General features: G+C 44.8%; 1 protein-coding gene across 5 annotated transcripts in view; it reads right to left on the reverse strand.

Annotated features, from left to right (window-relative positions):
• Window positions 1-1,505: 1,505 nt before the first annotated feature.
• Window positions 1,506-13,472, reverse strand: part of actn4 (actinin, alpha 4) — a 46,595-nt gene continuing 34,628 nt past the window's right edge. For 2 of the 5 annotated variants that reach the window (XM_024277253.2, XM_024277251.2), the window contains 16 exons: window positions 13,147-13,232; window positions 11,576-11,668; window positions 11,367-11,492; window positions 11,192-11,296; window positions 10,968-11,115; window positions 10,217-10,367; window positions 10,030-10,138; window positions 9,706-9,846; window positions 9,338-9,520; window positions 9,108-9,242; window positions 7,949-8,128; window positions 7,727-7,873; window positions 7,573-7,605; window positions 6,406-6,486; window positions 3,322-3,480; window positions 1,506-2,930 (listed from right to left, as the gene is read on the reverse strand). In XM_024277253.2, coding sequence (XP_024133021.1) covers window positions 2,772-2,930; window positions 3,322-3,480; window positions 6,406-6,486; window positions 7,573-7,605; window positions 7,727-7,873; window positions 7,949-8,128; window positions 9,108-9,242; window positions 9,338-9,520; window positions 9,706-9,846; window positions 10,030-10,138; window positions 10,217-10,367; window positions 10,968-11,115; window positions 11,192-11,296; window positions 11,367-11,492; window positions 11,576-11,668; window positions 13,147-13,232 — 2,036 coding nt within the window. In that variant the 3' untranslated portion in view covers window positions 1,506-2,771. The remainder of the gene's footprint in view (window positions 2,931-3,321; window positions 3,481-6,405; window positions 6,487-7,572; window positions 7,606-7,726; window positions 7,874-7,948; window positions 8,129-9,107; window positions 9,243-9,337; window positions 9,521-9,705; window positions 9,847-10,029; window positions 10,139-10,216; window positions 10,368-10,967; window positions 11,116-11,191; window positions 11,297-11,366; window positions 11,493-11,575; window positions 11,669-13,146; window positions 13,233-13,472) is intronic. The other 3 variants (XM_024277252.2, XM_024277254.2, XM_024277255.2) reach the window with 3 other exon arrangements.

The raw sequence follows: 13,472 nt of genomic DNA on the forward strand, positions 1-13,472 counted from the left end.
GAATATTAAAGCTATAAGTTCAAGTATAGGTTATTAATACTAAAAACAATAATGCTTAAATAAACTATCTGGAACCTGAAAGCAGTAGAGTCCAAATGTGATTTAGCAGCAACAATGTTTAAAGACTGATTTTCCATTTTTATACTTTCATCAATAAAAGGAAATATAAACTTTTTATGTTTCATTTTATTTGGCTTCCACATATGGAATAACAAAGATCTGTCAAAGAAGAAAATAAAAGTCTAAAAGCTGCACGCAGCAGCGCTGAACTTAAAGAACTAAATAAAAAGTTTAAAATATGGCTGGAAATGTGGTTTGATGAGGAGTGGAAGATACTAGAGGATTATAAAAATTCATTTTTTCTAGCTCTGGTAGTATCATTCTAAAACGAGCAGCTGTTGTAACTGTGTGACAGTCTATCACGCCAGACTGCAGCGGCCACCGACTCTAGTTTGACCCATAGACTGTAAAAAACAATTATTATTATTATATATACAGTATAAGTATAATTATTATTCTATATACAGTCTACGGTTTGACCTCAGGCAGGCACCAGTGCATCATGGGAAATACTGTTTCACAACCAACTGCTTCTGTCGTTTCACTTCATTTGTAGATTTGCTTATTGTGAGCAAACAAAGGAGAAGCGGTTGCCATGACAACCAATGTAACCGCTGAGACGGTCAACAAGAAAATGACACAAACATCCTTTAGAGAAAAGTAAATTTTTTTTTAACATTTCACTCAAGTTTCTTAAAATTGCATCACTGTTTTAAACTGTTGAAATCTTGAAATACAAAGATGATTGAGCTCCTCGTCATCAGACCAGGATGGTGGATGACTGATGGAGTCTTTCATCCTGAAGAACCAGAAGCTGCTTCCTGTGAGTCTGGATGAAGAAAACTGACAGGATCCCCTCTGGATCCATGATGAACCGGATGGTCTTCCAGACTGAAGGAACCCGCCGGTTTCTGCTCTCACCACCAGAGGTCACCCTCAGCTTCATCTCTACCTCACTGCTCCTCTTCCTGTTCAGATTCTCATCTTCTAAATAGGAACCGAGACGTGAACAACTTTTTCCACCTCCATCAGTTCTTGATCATGTGAAGTTCTTCCTTCATCTCTTCTTCATTCTGGAGTTTATCATCCTGCAGCTTCAAACGAACTCCTCAATAATCTGAAGGAGCTACAGCTTCCTGGATGTGAGCGAGCCGTGGTTGATCTCCTCCTGAACTGGGCGTTTAGAAACCGGACCAAACGCTTCAGTTATTCACGTTAAATCGGCAAAGACTAAAGAACTTCAGAACTTTGAAGCAGATCCACAAGACAGAATCTGTAATCCTACAGACGAGAGTTCTGATGGAGAAAACACGTTTGCTGATGAGAAATCATCAGAACAGAAATAGTCATTTTATACATTTATAAATATATATATTCAGTTTACTGGTTCATTTGAACATTTAAGAGTTAAACTCCTGAATTAAAGAACAGTCCAGACCAGCAGGTGTTTTGTAAGGAAACTTTATGTGTGCTTTGTGAAACTCAGATATCATTAAAGACAGAAGGCGTTGCAGTTTCCAGTACAGCTGATAAGGTTTGATATTAAAGAGTACAAAAAAAAAAAAAAAATCACAATTCCAGAGTTCATTTCTCTCAAACCTCGCAGTAAAAAGAATCAAAGAAGCTTTTGGTCCGAGTTGGTTCTCCTGGGCCTGTCCCTCCCCCCGCCTGCCCCCCCATGTGATAAACGGAGAAAACGGAAAACAATGAAACGGTTTGAATTTGGGCGGGAATCGTCTCAGAGAAGCTGATCGATCTCCCGAGTGTTTCCCAGAAATCAGGCTGGCCACACTGTGATTGCATAGTTTTAATTTAATACATTTTATTCTTATTGACCGGAATGTTTACATAAAAACCTCCATTGAAGCCCCGCCCCCTTCCTGACAGTAGATTATTTCACTTCAGAAACTGGGAGGGGATGGAGGGATGGGAGGAGGTGAAGCGATGGAGGGAGGAGGTGCAGGGAGGAACAGGCCGGTTTAACCCCTTCATCCCCAGAGCTGCTCCACGCCACGATCATTCGGTTCAACGCCGACCAAACACTTCCTTTAGAGGCGTCGCCGAAGCAAAGCCGAGTAATCTGATTACAGGTCGACCTCAGCTACGTCCTGCCCCCCCAAGAGCTCCTCCTGAAAGAAACGGAACGTCTGGAAGCTCAAACCCATCCGCCGCAGAAACTGCTGCCGACTCTCCCTTTTCATAAACGTCACTCTGCATGAAAGCTCGCCGTCGGTTCCTCTGGGACTGCCGATCCTCGCACTGAAAAAATAAGTATGTACAGCGCTGAGCCCCCCCACTGTGTAAAAAAAAAAAACAAAGATAAGAGGGAAAGAGCTAAGGTTAGACAGGTCGTCATCTCCAGCAACGAGGGGATTATGGGTAAATATGTCATCTTTGCTGCCCCCCCAATGCATAACCCTCTAGGATCTAACACACCCCACCCCCACCTGACGCTCTGACCCCCCCAAACCTGGCAAAAAGAAAAGAACTTATAACAAAATGAGCAAAAGTATCATTCCCCCCCTCCCCGTTTTACCCCCCATGAAGGCAGAGAGGGTGAAGCTAAGGACCCGCACTGCTGCGCCCCGCGTGTGCCCGTTCACGTGGACGTGGCGGCACACGCAGGAACGCCTCAGCAACGACTATCAACGCCCGGCGTCTGCGCCCCCCCCACCCCGTTTGTCCGGCCCCTCCTCTTCTCCACGCCTCCCCTACAGGTCGCTCTCGCCATACAGGGCGGTGGAGAAGGACATGTAGTCGAGGGCTCCGGGGACGCCGTCGGGACCCGTGTAGGGCGCCATGCGGGCGATGCAGTACTCCGCCTGGTCGGGGGGGAGCTCCCTCCTCAGCTCGTCGGGCATGATGTAGTTCTGAGGGAACGAAGACACCAAACTCCTTAAAGTCCCCAAAATAATCATGATGAGTCAAACGACAGAAGTACGAGAGGAAGTTCACTGATCGACGAAGACACGAATGTTCATCGTCTGGTTTTTCATTAAATTATTCATTTACTGTTTGTGTTTTTAAAAATTACAGGTTTCACAGGAAATGAAGAGCAGTTTGGATTAAACATCCCATAATTCCAGATGTTTGATGTCAGCTGAGCAGCTGTTATGTTTGACGTCTGTTAGAGTAAAAACAGACTTTTCCTCTTTTTACAGTCAGTCTTAGTGACGTTTCACTGCTTCCTGAAACCCGACGTTCACAGTTAAACGTTTGCAGCTTTAAGCTTCGGTCGGCGCCCCCGCTGCCCCGCCTCACCTTATCACCAGCCAGGATCTTGAAGGAGGCGATGACCTGGTCTGCCGAGTCCTTGTCGGTCGTTTCTGAAGACATGAAGTCGATGAAGGCCTGGAAGGTGACGGCGCCGCTGTTGTTGGGATCCACGATGCTCATGATGCGAGCAAACTCTGTGTCGCCCTGGCAACAGATGGAACAGGTTAACCCGGGGAGACGGCGGCTCGTTCACAGACACGAAGCGGGGAGGAAAAACATCAGGAGGCGCCGGTGTTTGACCCCGTCACGCATGCAGAGTAAGGTCAAAGGTTAGAACCAGACGGACAGAGGAATCAAACACACATGCTGATGATCTTCAGGGCTGCCCAAGTCAGGATCCCATCATCCCGCCCTGCTGATGACCTGCATCAGGTAACCAGCGGGGGAGGGGTCATTTTAAGATTGGGCAGTCCTGAGTTACACAGAACCAGGACAACAGATGGAACAGGACGTCACAAGAACGGCTACATGGATCCTCCACTCTGATCACAAAGTTTAACCTCCGTCTGGTTACCATGGAGATTTAATCTGATCAACATCCAGGACGATTCATCTTTGATCTGATGGAATCATTTCTTTAAATCTGATCCAGTTTTAAAAATTCCACAAACTCACTTTTTCAATTTATTCAAAAATATGCAACAAAATAACAAAAATGTCAAAAGAAAACAAAGAAAAAGATTTGAGTTTGTAATGTCACTGGTTTAATACAATATAAAAAACTAAATAGAAGTAAGAATAGTTGAGAAAAAATAATAAATACAGGATTATTTTAAATCACTTCCACCAATCTTAAGCAAGCAATTCAATTCTTTTTGAGAAACTTCACATTTAATGGATTTAATGTGTCATTTATAGCATATTTTCAGAATTTTCCATTTAAAACAAGGAGGCCAACGACTGAGCCATCCTGGACTCTTCAGGCTAAATCACAAATGATCCTAGACGTGGAATTCTACTTTAGTCCATGTTCACCACAAAGGGAGGATGAGAAGATCATGGATCAGAGCGTGGAAGAGGAAGCCAGGTGTCTGCAGGTGGAACAACTGAGCTTCAGTGTCAGCCAATGGGCTCTAAGCACAGAGCTGTGACGTATTTCCAGTTAAAATAAGGTCGCTGTGTTACTTCAGCTTGAGAGTAACTGCATACATCTAGTTCCAAAAACCAAATGAGTCGTGCATTCACTGTTTTTAGTTTGTTTCATACAATAACATCAATTTACCTTCAAAACACTAAAGGACAGGACATCAAGTTACCATTGCTTTGTCCCAGAATGTCCCGCTTCATTTAAATGTAAATCAAGTTTCAACACTGAAGATAATGAGTTGTGGAAGTGGGTGTTTCATGTTAGATGACATCGCGGCTCCTGGAATCAAATCGATTTCTAAGGGTGATGGAACACTTGGTCCAGTTCTCATAGACAGACTAAGGTTTAAATTTGAGTTTCATTTTACAGAAACAAATGATTAGCGTTAGCACACCATGCTAACAGTCTTGGAAGTGTGAGAATTTCAGTTCATGAGTTTGTTTTTAACACTGAAGCTTAAGCCTTCATACAGTCATATTTGGTTCTACGTGACACATGCTGAGCTGCTGTTGGACTCGACATGTTTGTTGACATTACTGTGGCTGACATGAGCACGCCAATAACGTCCTTAACAGGTATGCAAGTTATGCTCACCTGGTGTCCTTCTGGAGACAGATTTCATTTATTACGACTTTAGCTTCAAAAGTCATCAGGTAAACTAGAACGCTTCAGTCACACCAAGCATGATTTGAGGGTCAAATTTGCTGCTGCAAGCTTGTCCAAAAATGTTTTCATAAACTCGATACTCCAGACCCGTGTGGAGGGAGCTGCAGGCTAAAACTTTTAGCCTCATCACAACACAGAAGACTTGGATGATGATGAGAGCTCAGGTTTATCTATCTGAAAGAGCTCTAAAAAAGTGTTTGTGATCCTGTCTCCAAGTCTGGGTTCAAGAGATCATTCATCATTCATGATGAGCTTCACCATCTACTGCAGGAGCTGCTAATGACAGACGCTTTCAGCGGTACTTCTGTCTCTCTCTGAATAGGAAAAAATAAATATAATACAATTAGATTAGATCATTCCAGCGTCTCAAGATATTAAAGGTCAGGATGAGAACGATCCGCCTCCCTCATGTTGGTTTTGGACTCCAACTGCTGATTGCATCATTGAACCAAAGCGAAGTCCCTGATTGGTTGACGCGCTGTGCCAGACACTCAAATAAAACCACAAGACCTCTGATCACATCTGTGCATGAACCGTTTTCATCATCCTGCTACTAACGCTCCAAACGGAGACGACTGAGCGGTCTTACGTTGAACACGGAAGTAATGTGAGTGAAAGTTTAAAAGTTGTCCAAACTGGACCTGCAGACACCCAGCAGCACGTCAGCAGCAGTACCAGGCTGTTTCCCGTAGAAATCAGCAGAGCTCGGAAATCATCAGACACCATCTGTCCCGAACGCTTCTGCAGGGCGCCACGGCAGAGCCCGGCGAGGACGGCGCAGAGAGGAGGACGGAAGGACAGATAAAAAGACGAGGAGAAGGTGAGCGTGGAGCCCAGAAGATAAAAGCACAAACAGTTAACAGAGAAAGTCCGACCGCAGCTGGAAACCTGGAGAAGACAGGTGAGGGGGCGGAGCCCCGAGGAGCTGAAACAGTAAAACCAGAGAGACAGGTGGACAGACAGGGATGCTGCAGGTGTTGACGCCCATGCTGACGGAGCCGACCAATCACAGAGCAGGACGTGTCTGAGCTCATAGAGAGCAGCAGAGCCGACCAATCACAGAGCAGGATTTCAAAAATGAACCGAAAAGGAATGTTTTTATCCTTTGTGGAAATAAAAAATAAACTATTTCACTTGTTTTCTGACTTTTACTACATAAAAAGTTTGTTCATAACGTTTGTTTCGTTCACCTGCAGACATTCCGTCTGTAGTTATGAACAAACTTTATTTTGTGGTCATTTTTTCTGGATGCTTTGTGACTTGTGCTCTGCTGCCCAGAGACCCCCACCACCACCTCACCACCCCCCAGCTCCTACCTGCTTGTCGTTCTCCACATCGTAGCCCAGACTGATCAAACAGGCCTTGAACTCCTCGGCTATCAGGGACCCGGTGTGGTCCTGAGGTCGGCCAAACGGCCAATGACAGAGCGGCACGTCATTGTAAGATGGAGGGGGAGGAGGGGCAACCACGAACGCCACAGCATGCGATGGAAGATGAGGACATGTGGGGATGAAGGGACAAACACGATGGATGTTTAGACGACATGAACGTAGCTCGAGAATCCAGGACAGAAAGACTGCTGGACAGAAAGTGACTTAGAAACAGAGAACGGTGATCTGATGGATGAGAGGGACGTTTGACCCAGACGCTGATGAAGAACACATCATTTGATATTACATGAATGTTTTTTCCACTAAAAACTAGAGTAAATGTCTCTGGTGGATTATTCCAGGAAGAAACTGTCAGAGCCAAATTCTTATCAAACTTTTCAACAGAAAATAAAAACCTAAAGTTGAAGCTGGTTATCTCTGACAATTTTCAGGATTTGATTCCAAACTATTAACACAATTTCTAATAAATTCACTTTAAATTTTACTGCAAAAAATATGTTTTGATGAATGTAACAATAGACTGAAACAAATTAAAGTGATTTTAAAAAAAATGTCACATTTGTCTAAACTCTTATTGTAAATAAAGTTTTTTGTACTTTTGGCAATTTAAATTTCTCCAGTTTTATCAAAATCTAAAAAAAGATTTTTTTATTTACTAAAAAGCTGCAGAAAAGATTAAAAAATTCCTGGAGGAAATAATTCTCCATAATCTGAATTTTTTCCCGCTCCGATTGCTCTGGTTTTGTTTTCGATGTACCACTCCAGATAGAGTTTGGATGTAATGTACCACTCAGAATAGTGTCATGTTCAAATAGAGCAAATTATAAAGTAGAATAAATGATCAAAAGGCCCAAGACTACTAAGGGTTAATGTGGATCATTGCGTTTTCTACAAAAATGATTATATTTTGAGTTTAATGACTGATTTGTAAAATAAACGTGACTTTTCTTCAACTTTCATCTCTTCAGTATCTCAAGCTTTGATACATTCCACCAGGACCCCTCATAAACCAGGTGATTTCCTGTAAGCCCCGCCCCTCCCATCAAAGTGACACCAGGTGCTCCTCAGTGAGAAACATCAGCATGTACTCACACATCTGGATCTTTTCTCAGCCCCACTGATGCTCTAAACATTTGATCACATTCAACATCAAACATTCTACATCCGACAGAGGAACATCTCCTTCCTGAAGCTCCCGCTGAACTGGGAGAAAACAGGAAGGAGGCGCACGGCGGCGGGCCCTGACCTTGTCGAAGTGGTTGAAGGAGGCGCGGTACTCGTACAGCTGTTCCTGGCTGATGCCCTTGGCGTCACGCGTCAGAATCTGGTTCTCCACCTCGTTGATGGTTCTGGCGATGGTGGTCAGCAGCTGCTCCCAGCCCACCCGGAGGTGCTGCAGGGGGGGAGGAGGTCAGTTCTCCAGGAGATCAGAAGCGTCGAGTTCTTCTGCATGGCCAGGAGTCCTTACCTCCATGGTGTAGGAGGTGTACTGGTTGTCAAAGATCAGGGCCTCCTGGATGTGCTGATGGTCGCCCTCCAGCTTGTTGATCTCCGGCATGTAGGACAGGATGCTCTGCTGGTACTCCCTCAGGTGGGTCAGCTGGTCCTCCAGAGTGCCGTTCATCTCGATGGATATCCTGCCAATTTCCTGAAAACACAAATGTATGAATGTACTGACGTTCTTTTAATTTCTGTATTTTCCTATAATGAATCAAATCCAGGATTTCTATTTAACTTTTTTGTTTGTGCGGTTCCAAAAAGTTACAATTCCTCATTTAACAACAAACCCGTCCACGGGGACGCCACGGAAGATTAAGTCAGACCTGTTTTCAATGTTGTCCTCAAACGTATAAAATCAGATTCTTAATACTCATTGTCTTTTTATTTTACATGTAGTTTTTCTGGACTCCTCGTCTATGAATAGTTACGTTTAGTCTTTAAAATTAGGTTGATTCAGAGATTTTGCCCTCATTTTATTTAACAGCAAAACCCTGAATCAGACCAAACGTTAAAGTACTTGATCTCTCAGTGAATCCTTCATGATCATTTGTCAAACAGCCTGATTTCAGTCGTGGAGCTCTGAGGAGACAGAATCCAGCCTGAACGTTCAGCTTGAACCTGCTGATGTGAAACCTCTGATCCTGCAGAGGACGAACGGTCAGTGTGACCTGTGACCTTTAACCTGCAAAGATGACCTCAGAAACTACAGAAGGGAAATCAACGACTTAACATCCGAGGAGAGAACTTCCAGATGAAACCTCACTGGAGCTCCTCAAGGATCCAGTTTAGACTCTGCTCTGTTCGGTTGCCTTTTGGATCCTTCTTAGAAGATTGATTTTAGCAGACGACATGCAGATCCAGATTGAAGGCTACAACTTCATTTGGGTTTTACTCGACTAATACAAAGCTGTTCATCTTAAAAACATATTAAACTGCTTCAGTTCTTCCTGCAGCTTTCGTGTGTTTTGCTGCAACATTTTAGAGATGAGTTTCGTTGGACATTTGATTAATTTAAACTAGAATTCGTTCATCATTAGTCTGATGGTTTTGGAGTTTAAAGAAAGCTTTCCAAGTGTTTGTACTGGAGTCGTTTCTAAATGAGCGACACAAAGTCCTGAGCGCCTTACCTCCATCTTTGCCTGGATGTAGGCGCCCACGGCGTTGGCCTGCGTGGCGAACGTGGCTCTCAGAGTGTCGTTGGAGTTCTGCTTGTTCAGCTCCTCCTGCAGGGCTTTGTCTCGCTGTGGCACCATGGCCATGGCCTGCAGACAGACACCTTTCAGAGAAGGACCAGCAGAAGACCAGCTCTCTGGTGACGAATGGAAAAATGACCAACGGGGGAGCATCGAGGCCTCACCTGCTCCCATTTGTCGTCGATGCTGCCAGGTGTGATGGTGGTGTAGGGGTTGGCGCCGCTCAGCTTGATGCCGTTGCTCTGGGCGATCTTCTGCACCTCGGCTTGGATGGCCTGGATGGCCTCGCGCTCCTTGTTGGCTTCAGGCAGGGTGGACTTGAATTGTTCGTGGGCTGCGATCAGACCCTGAGGACAGAAGAGGAACGCTGCCGTTTCTCTGATGAGTAAAAATATAAATTCCTTCTGCAGACTTTGGTGCAAACTGAGGCAGCTGCAGGTCAGAATCGAAGTTGACCTCATGTGACGTTTTGGACCTGTAAGAGTTTCTAAACACTAAAATCAGCATCAGTCGTTCACCAGCTCCTTTGTACCTGGATTTCCTCGATGTTGTGAACGATGAACATGTCCTGCAGGTCCTCCATGGCTCCTTCCATCCAGTTATTGAATGGCGCCGCCCTCTTGGCGTACTCCAGGTACAGCTCATCTATCGACTCCAGCTGCTTCTCAGTCCTCTGCAAAAAATCCAGATGAGAGATGCTTTCATTAAGGGAAATGAATTATAAACTGAAGATGATTTGGATTAAATTAAGCCAACTTTCTTGATTTTGTTCAAAATGTTTTTTAAAACTAATAATTTGAGCTCTTTCTGTTCTTTGATTTCAGCAGATACATCTCCTCGAGTCTGGGACTCGTACCTCCAGAGAATCTTTGCGGCGATGGGTGAGCGCTCCGAGCGTGTCCCACTGATCGCAGATCTTCTGGCAGCGGTCGTTGACGCTGGCAGAGTCGTAGTAGTCCAGCTCGCTGAGGAACAGAGTTGTGTTTATAGAGACGAAAGCGGCTGACGTTGAGCGTCTTTGACCTGTCTGTGTGTCGAGTTACTTCAGCTCCTGCGCGATGGCTGCGATCTGCTCCACTCTGTCCTGATGGGCTGCCAGGTCGCTCTCAAAGGCCTCGTGTTTCCGTAGCAACGCCTTCACCTCTGACAGGGTGGAGGTCTCGTAGTCTTTCTGGGTCAGCATAGCTTCTTTACCTGGACGGATTGAAAGACGTTTTCATTTACGATCTTCTGGTCATGGAACTGCAGTCAGAAGAACTTTGAGGATAAAAAACTGGAAAACATTTTCAGGATTTGTTGTTAAATGAGCCAATAATAGCTTCAATGTTTGCGTTTTGTTTCCTGCTGAAGTTAAAAGAAAAACTTTCAGTGTGATGTTGTTTAAAGTAATATATAGTTTATTTTTTTTTAAATCTTTGAGTTTTTATCTGTTGATTCTGATAAATGTATGAATGATGGTGATTAAATACCGTTTAGTTTTCATATATCCAGCAAAAAGATACATTTAAACATATTAAATAGGCAGAATGGTGGTTTAATCTGTAAAACTTTGATCTTAATTCATGAATCAAATGGATTGCCACCCAAGTACCAGCCCTACAGTGAAGAGCTTTAAAAGGTCACGAGGTCATCAGATCCAGACCACCCAGGCCTTCTTCAGACCAAAGAAGCCTTAAATCAGGAAATGTTTTGAGGAGATTAGAGGCCGTCACCCTCCCACACCACAGCAGCTAAAGACTCCACATTTGGGCTCCAGAATTATTCTGCTGAAACAGCAGCAGGTAGAGACCGTACCGCTGGTCCAGGATTCGTGGATCGCAGCCTTCTGGTGGAACTTCTCAGCCAGATGCTCCAGTCTCTCCAGACGCCTGATCTCGCTCAGGATCCACTCCTCGTAGCCTTTCTCCGCTCCCTCCAGAGTGTGCCAGGCAGCGTTGATGTCCTAAAGCAGAGGAACAACCTTAACCTGGGCGCTCCACATCCTGCGTGACTCGGACGTGAAGCGGCGGCACACATACGGACACCATGCGTCCCTCTGACGGCATGAAGGCGGGTCTGTTGCTGAGCCTCAGTTTGGTCTGCAGAGTGTTGAAGCTGATCTCCAGCTGACACTTCTCCTGGACCTGTGGACAGACGGGTCAGTGATCAGTGAGAGAAAAACCTTCCTGCAGGTGAACTGCGGCGTCGCAGCACCTTGGGCGGTTTGTGGACTGTGCGGTAGTCTCTGAAGTCCTCCTGCTTCGCCTGCATGTCATTCACTGTCTTCTGTTGGGTTCGGTCTTCCAGCCAGGGAATCGTCCTGCGGATCCACTCCAGCAGCTGGAGGGAGAAAAAGACAGGAATATTAGGGGCGGGGCTTCAACACCTTTACCTGAGAGAGGGTCAGTGTGCGTCATACTCACATTGCTCGCCAATTTCTCGTAGTCCTCCATCATTTGTTCGTTCTCCTGGTTGACCGCCAGGACTTTGCAGATGCGGTTTGCAGCGGTTTCGGCCTTTCAGAGGAAAGTTTGATGAGTGGTGAAGACTCAGAGGGACGTTCTCTTCAAAATAAAAGCTGCTTTCTCTAAACCTGAACTTCCTGTTTACACGTTAGCGGCTCTGAAACCGTCGGTGTAAAAACACGCCACACGCAGGCAGTGAGCAGTTAACGTCCAGACCAGTTTAGACCATCCGACTAACCCAGATGTTCATACACATGCTGCTGAAGTCGGTTAGTGAAATGCACCAAAGTCAGTGAACTTTCACAACTCCATGCTTTTCCTGTCACAACCTGAGACTGAGTCCTGCGGTCCACAGCAGAGCGTCTGTCTACAGTACTGAACTCTACTGAACCACTGGAATAGAACAAGAAAACACACTTTGACAAACTGACTCCAATTACATCATACTTTGATACAAATCTATGAAAAACAATGGCATTTATACCATAACAAAAAAAATAAATCAGAATATAGCAGTGAAGAGAGATGAACGTCAGCAGATGTTTCCCACAAAAATGAACCAATCAGATACACAGAGCTACATTTCTAACCCATGTGTTCATTTTTAAAAAGAATTCAGTGAACTACGGTGGCCCTGAAGTGCAAATCCCTCAGCGCAAAAACTTTAAATATCATAAAAACAAATAAAAATGCATAATAAATAAGGTGACTTTATATTTTTTAGAAATTACTGATTGTATGATGACGTTTGTTCACTTTTTGGCCAACTGAGCAGGTTTTTGTTAAAGTCCTACTCCGATCACATGTTGATGTATTATGAAATTGTTCTCAGTCGATTTAATTAAGATTTTTGGAAATAAATTGGTTTAAATCATTAGAATTTCCCCTCCAAGACTGTTGGAGAAGACCAACCCTACCCAGATGTCCCATCATCCCAAACAGAGCTCTACAAACTAAAATATTTAATATGATTTAAATGTTTGTATTGGCTATTTTCTGTAGTAAATGCATAATATTTAATGTTTTTTTCTGACGGTTATATTTTATAAATCTAGTTTTTGTTGTTTACATTTCTGACAGTCTTGTTAACGTTCATCGCCGACCTAAACCCTCGGTATCTTCCGACTCACCGCGTGGGAAAGGAAACGCGTCGAGTCATTTTTGAGGAAACAGCTGATGTTCAAAGAGCCCGAACAGAAGCATCCATGTTTTCTTTGTGGTTTCTGCAGAGTTCCCATCAAAGTTCTGTAAATAATCCTGACTTCTCCCCCTCATGTGAGGAATCTGGAGCTGCTGGATGAGGCCTGAGCTCCTGTCAAGAGGAGCGAAGCTTCATCCAGCTTGTTCCAGCCAACATTTTTGCCTGCTCATGGGAGCTGACCCACGCAGAGTCCAAAGCTAACATTTCTCTCCTCAGAAAACATTTCCTGTCTTTACCAAGAGCTCAAACTCCTGATGGAAACCCTGCAGTGTTTGGCGTGTGCTCCGCGGTGAAGCGTTGGTGTGAGTCTGAAGCATGAGGAGCTCACCTTCTGTGCCCCAGAGAAGGCGTGATAGAAGCAGGACACATAGGTCATTATGGCCTTCTCATCCGGCCTCAGAGTACCCACGATGTCTAACCCAGCAGAGGAGGGGGGCAGCAAAGAGACAGAACAGAAAGAGTGAAGCTGCAGCTGAAACACTCAGAGTTACTCTGCTGCTGCTCCCCAAGCATGAGAGCAGCGCCACTCCGCAGCGTCCATGTCTTCTGCTGAAAGGAGGAGAGGACCAGAAAACCACCCTGAAGAAGAAATGAGGAGCACTGGAGCCCCCAGCGGAGCGCTGGGACACAAACACACATCACTGACTGCAGCTT

Source organism: Oryzias melastigma, linkage group LG13, assembly GCF_002922805.2.
Source record: "Oryzias melastigma strain HK-1 linkage group LG13, ASM292280v2, whole genome shotgun sequence".
Lineage (NCBI taxonomy): Eukaryota > Metazoa > Chordata > Actinopteri > Beloniformes > Adrianichthyidae > Oryzias > Oryzias melastigma.